At 32.4% G+C, this 5628-nt stretch overlaps 1 protein-coding gene across 1 annotated transcript; it reads left to right on the forward strand.

The window, feature by feature from the left end:
- The first annotated feature begins 342 nt into the window (after positions 1-342).
- On the forward strand, positions 343-1454 carry LOC147810802 (uncharacterized). Its single transcript, XM_087162091.1, has 2 exons — positions 343-1139; positions 1433-1454. The coding sequence occupies exons 1-2, from the start codon at positions 343-345 to the stop codon at positions 1452-1454; spliced, it is 819 nt and encodes a 272-aa protein (XP_087018217.1).
- The last annotated feature ends 4174 nt before the right edge of the window (positions 1455-5628 follow it).

Below are 5628 nucleotides of genomic sequence, written 5' to 3' on the forward strand. Positions count from 1 at the left end.
AGATATGCAGTTCATCCATCAGTTCCATTAGAGATTGCTTCTACGGCTCATAAGAAAAAATTTAAACTTGCTGACCCGAATGACACCATGCAAGAGATGCCTATAGAAGTTTTGATTGGCGCAGATTTTTACTGGACAGTGGTGAATTCTGAGATTCATTTCAGACTTTCAGAAACAATTGTGCTCCTTCCATCAATCTTTGGCTGGATTTTGTCTGGATCCAGATCTCATACATCTGTCTCTTCTTTATCGTCAGTTCATAATATCAGCATCACATCACCATATATTTTGGATGATCAAGTTAGGAAATTCTAGGACTTAGATACTTTAGGTATTAAAGCCATGCAAGACAAAGAAATGTCCATTCGCAATTCTGAAATATTGGAAGACTTTCGAAGGTCTTATGAAGTCCTAGAAAATCGTCGTGTTGTTAGATTACCTTGGAAGAAAGACGTTACTCTTTCTTCAAATAACTATCAAGTAGCATCAAAACGCTTCAATACATTGTGCAAGAAGCTCCAAACAGATCCTAGCTTAAAGGAAATGTATGTTACACTCAAGGAAGATTACATAGACAAAAGGCAATTTGAAATAGCACCGGAAAATCATGATAAAGAAGAAAAAAGCTATTACATACCCCATCATGTAGTCATTAAAGAGAAAAACGCAGAAATTAAGGGACGAATAGTGTTCGACGCCTCTTCTCACACACCAGGCCATCCATCATTAAACGATGTTCTAGAACAAGGTCCCAACTTACTTCCAGAAATTTTAGCCACCTTACTACGATTTCGTCTTCACAAACAAGCAATTATTAGTGATGGAAGTCAGGCTTTTTTACAATTAACCTTGTGGGAAAAAGACAGATGTGCTACTAAGTTTCTATGGTTCAAAAGTAGGAAAAATGATGATGGACATTTGCAGCTAGAGAATGAAATTGTGGTCTATCAATTTACACGTTTGCCCTTTGGATTAACCAGCAGTCCATTCCTTCTTTCAGTTACACTTGACGAATTATCCTGCATGTACTCCAACATTTATCCCACAGCAGCTAAACATCTAAAAGGCAATATTTTCATGGATGATTTCGTTGTGGGAGTTGATTCAGAAATCGAAGCGAAGACCCTATTTCACGAAAGGCAAGAACTCACGAGTCTTATAAGCCTTCCCTTAGCGAAATGGAGTACCAACTCACAAGTTTTGAAAAATGAATGGAAGAAAGAAAAAATAAAGTTTAAAAGTAAGACTCAAGTCTTCGGTGTTCATTGGGATACAGAAGAAGATTCGTTTCATCAAAATATTAAGGAGCATGACCACGATTTATTTAAGGAACCGGTCACTAAACGCTTACTTCTGAAAACAATCTCAAAGATTTTTGATCCCTTGGGAATTTTCTCACCGTCTACTGTAATAGGAAAAATTCTCTTTCAAGATACATGGCTATGCGGTATTGAATGGGACGAACTTTTACCCCCATCTATCGCATCAAGGTTTTCAAAATGGATTACAGGCTTGCCACATTTAAACAACATTCGAATCCCCAGATGGATTGGAATATCTTCTGCTGATGTTACCATTCACGTTTTCTGCGATGCTTCGGAGCGTGCTTACGGAACAGTGTTATATGTACGATTCACAGAAGATACTAAATTTCATGTTCGAATGGTTTGCAGTCGTAATAGACTTTCTCCTCTGAAAAGAATAACACTTCCCCGCTTAGAGCTGAAAATCAAAACATTAGCTAAATAAGAAGCATATTAGCAAAATAAATTATCAAATATTGCTTCACTAATATTCTGCATTTTAAAGCGTGAAAATTCAATGCATAAATAAACGCGAAATATAAAAAAATTCAATGCATTCAATACAAACACTTAAACGTTTTTTAGACGTTTAGGTAGCTCCCAGTAGAAAAATATCAATTCAACAGCGGCCTTTTAAAGCATTCTCACTTCAATTAATTAATTAATTCCTAATTGGGTATACTATAGCCTACGTCACAGGTTGTGTTATTCCTACTAAATTTTACCCATGAACGGCATTTTCTGCGAGCCTAACTTCAAACCACAAATAAACAAACGAAGTGTTTGATCGTTTAAATAGCTGCTCGCCAGGTTTTATTGCATTATAAAGAAAAGTAATTGATATTCGATTTTTTATTAATAATTGATTTATGTGGATAGTGGCATAGAATTTAGCATTGCGTCATGGTAAATTTTATTCCTACTAAGTGGAAGTAGTTGTGTTTTTTTTATATTATACCCAATTGAGTTTAAATTAAATATTGTCATGTTTTTAGTGCATGAATCTGAATTGAACAACCTGATAATGCTCACTCTGGTTATTGTTATCTGGTTGCTCACTACGTGCTCTTGCGCGCCGAATCCAATCAATTAAAAATGAAAACTGTTGCCAGCGCGAGAAAAGAAATATCATCGGTTTTATTGATACATACATACATACGTACGTATTAGCGTTTTATATAATAAGATAGATTACCCTAATATGCCAAAAACAGAGGGGGGGGGGGAAAAAAGGGCTGATGAATTCAGATGTTTTTTTTCCCTAATACAGTGTCATTCTTCTCTTTCAAACTCTTTCGATGTCTATTTGATGCAGTAGGGTTATTAACTGGTATTTTTTTTATCATAATATGTTTACAGTATCTTTAACATTATCTGATTTTCTATAAAGAAATTTTGTGAAAAAAAATTCCAATGAGTACATAGAATTAATTAATCAAAAAATAAATAAGCATTTAATCTATAGAATTAAAAATGAATATTTTAATATAAAAATATATAGATTAAATGCTTATTTATTTTTTGATGAATGGCTACATTTATAAACACAGTCTGCTACATTTATTTTGTAATTTTAAAAATCAAGAGAAAAAAAAAGAAATCACAATTTTAAATTAAAGTTTGCTAACTGAAACTTTGCTTTAATAGTTAAAGCACAGGGGTCTGTCCAAGCCGGTACCTTTACAAATTCAACTTTAGGAAAAATGATAGAATAGTCACACAAAATACTTTTTCTTAAAATTTTATTTTTGTGTCTCGTAAGAAACAATAAATCCATATTTTTACTATATTTGTGTTGATCTTTTAATATATATTTTAATATATATTTTAATTTTCACAAAATAGGTACCTCTCAGAAAAACCAAAACAGACCCATGAAATATTCTTTAAATTCTCTATTTCATTTAGTCTTTTAAATTTTAATCATGCATTTTTTTCAAAATGGTTGCTATGCATTCAAAGCCATGTATTATAATGTGAAATTATTTTAGTTAGAGCTTCTAAAGTATTGTTACAATATAGTTTTAATATTAAGTTAATTTGATTAAGCATTTTTAATTTTTTTTAATCATAAATTAAAGTTCATACAGTGTATTTGAATAAAAATCAAAAAATTCTGATTTAAATCAAAAAAATCCGATTTAAATCAAAAAAATCTGATTCTTTTGATTTTTTTTAAAAAAATCAAAAAAATCACGAACCCTGCTTGTAAACTGTTTTGCAGAAAGCGAGGCATCTTTCTTGCACAGCGAACGAAATTTTTTAAACATTTCTGTAATGATACCGACTACTGCGGAAACTAATAATTGGTGCACCGGAGTACCTGGCCAAAAAGGCCACCTCCGTAAATTATATGATTACAAACTGAATCAAAGGCCATTGATATTAAAATTATTTGGGTTAGTAAACTTAATGTTAGTAGTTAAATAAAATTGTGGAAAAGAAGATAGAACAGGGATAACACAGACAGGTAATAACATAAACAATGAAGAAAAAAAAGTTCAACTATTTATTATAAATTATTATTTATTTTTTTATTAATAATTATTGGCAAATAAGCAGTGAGTGATTAGCATTGTTAGTAGTTGAATTAGTAAATTGAATCAGAATGAGCCGCAATAATTCCGCGAAGGATTGGGCCTACCCAAGAAGGTGGAAAAGGGTAATGATGATAGAGGAGATGAGGAGCCAGTCAGGGGGATAGAAAAATCAGCAATACGACATGATTTCGACTATGTAGTGTTCATAAATTTATGTAAACTGTCCTTTTCAAAATTGATGTGATAGGTAAAACTTTGTTACTTCGAGTAATATTGTACTAAAAAAAAAAAATTATTCTCAAGCCTGTGCTATTTCTCCTACATTACGTAAAATGAATTCATTTCAGGAATTCAATCTACTACGCTTTTTGCAAAATAATTTTTTGAGTGGTGCGAAATTCGATGCTAAAGCTTTCAGAATTTTACAGGGCACTTGGGCCGCAAAGCGATCCCATTTATCGCAGAACTTTAGCACTATTTTTATTGAAAATCGAGAAGCAGGCAGTGGGGTTGCTTTTGTGAATGCTTCAAGAACTTTGCTTGAATAACAAAATAGAATCAAAAATAAAACAGACAGCTTGCTCTAAACTAAACTATGCAGGGGTGAAAGCGAGACGGAAAAGAGGAAAGACTGGTAGTAAAATTATTTCAGTTATTGCTAGTTTTCAGTATTGCTAGTTTATCTCTCTCTCTCTCTCTCTCTCTCTCTCGATATATATATATATATATATATATATATATATATATATATATATATATATATATATATATATATATATATATATATATATATATATATATATATATATATATATATATATATATAGAGAGAGAGAGAGAGAGAGAGAGAGAGAGAGAGATAAACTAGCAATAACTGAAATGATTTTACTACCAGTCTTTCCTCTTTTCCGTCTCGCTTTCACCCCTGCATAGTTTAGTTTAGAGCAAGCTGTCTGTTTTATTTTTGATTCTATTTTGTTATTCAAGCAAAGTTCTTGAAGCATTCACAAAAGCAACCCCACTGCCTGCTTCTCGATTTTCCCCTCTAAGATAGAATGATATATTTTTCGTACCAGTTTTTGCTCTTTTCCGTCTTCCTATATAAGAGCTTTCAGTCATGAAGCTATGTTTCTTGTACTGCCCCACAGTGAATTAATTAGAGCCCCTCGCGGGACTGATGCCAAGATAATTACCACACATGAGTATGAGTAAACTATGTTTCTTTGAAGGTGTTCAGAGTTGTATCAGCATGAGGAAACGTTATTTTCAGAAGGGTTGGTGTAGGTATTTGTTTTGATAGTTATGATATGAGGCGTTGGAGGTGTTTTGGTCTGTAGTTTTTATTCTTTGCTATAATTTTCAAATTCAAAGATTTCATTAAAGTTTGCTGTTTTACATTCTATGACTTTATCAAAAAGATCTGCTTTTAGTTTGTATATATGCTGTGATGGATTTGGTATTTTGAGGTCTGCACGTTTATTGGTATTCCGGATGAACCATCTGGCACAGGTTATTTTTCTAAGGATCTTGTTTTGGCATTGGTTTAATTTCTTCAGTAGATGTTGAGGTATTGTTGTCCAGGCAGATGAGTACTAGGTGGATCATTGCTGTATATAGTAGCTTCTTTAGTTTAAGTGGCATATTCTGATTATATATTAATGGCTGTATGGCTATTTTTGGTGAATTTGCCTTTTATCTATTGTGCTTTTGATCTGATCATTCCAGGTGAGTTTGCTACTGATAATAAGGCCAAGATAATTTGCTTTTTTTACTATTGGTATTAG

This window comes from Parasteatoda tepidariorum, chromosome 4 (genome assembly GCF_982258835.1).
Source record: "Parasteatoda tepidariorum strain Cologne lab strain chromosome 4, Ptep-v5.0, whole genome shotgun sequence".
Classification (NCBI taxonomy): Eukaryota; Metazoa; Arthropoda; class Arachnida; order Araneae; family Theridiidae; genus Parasteatoda; species Parasteatoda tepidariorum.

Bases quoted from the DNA above. Each gene is read 5' to 3' on its own strand.
- LOC147810802 (XM_087162091.1), top strand. From the start codon at position 343: ATGCAAGACAAAGAAATGTCCATTCGCAATTCTGAAATATTGGAAGAC. The intron at 1,140-1,432 runs GCAAGAACTCAC...TTCTCTTTCAAG, and splicing joins AAGACCCTATTTCACGAAAG to ATACATGGCTATGCGGTATT.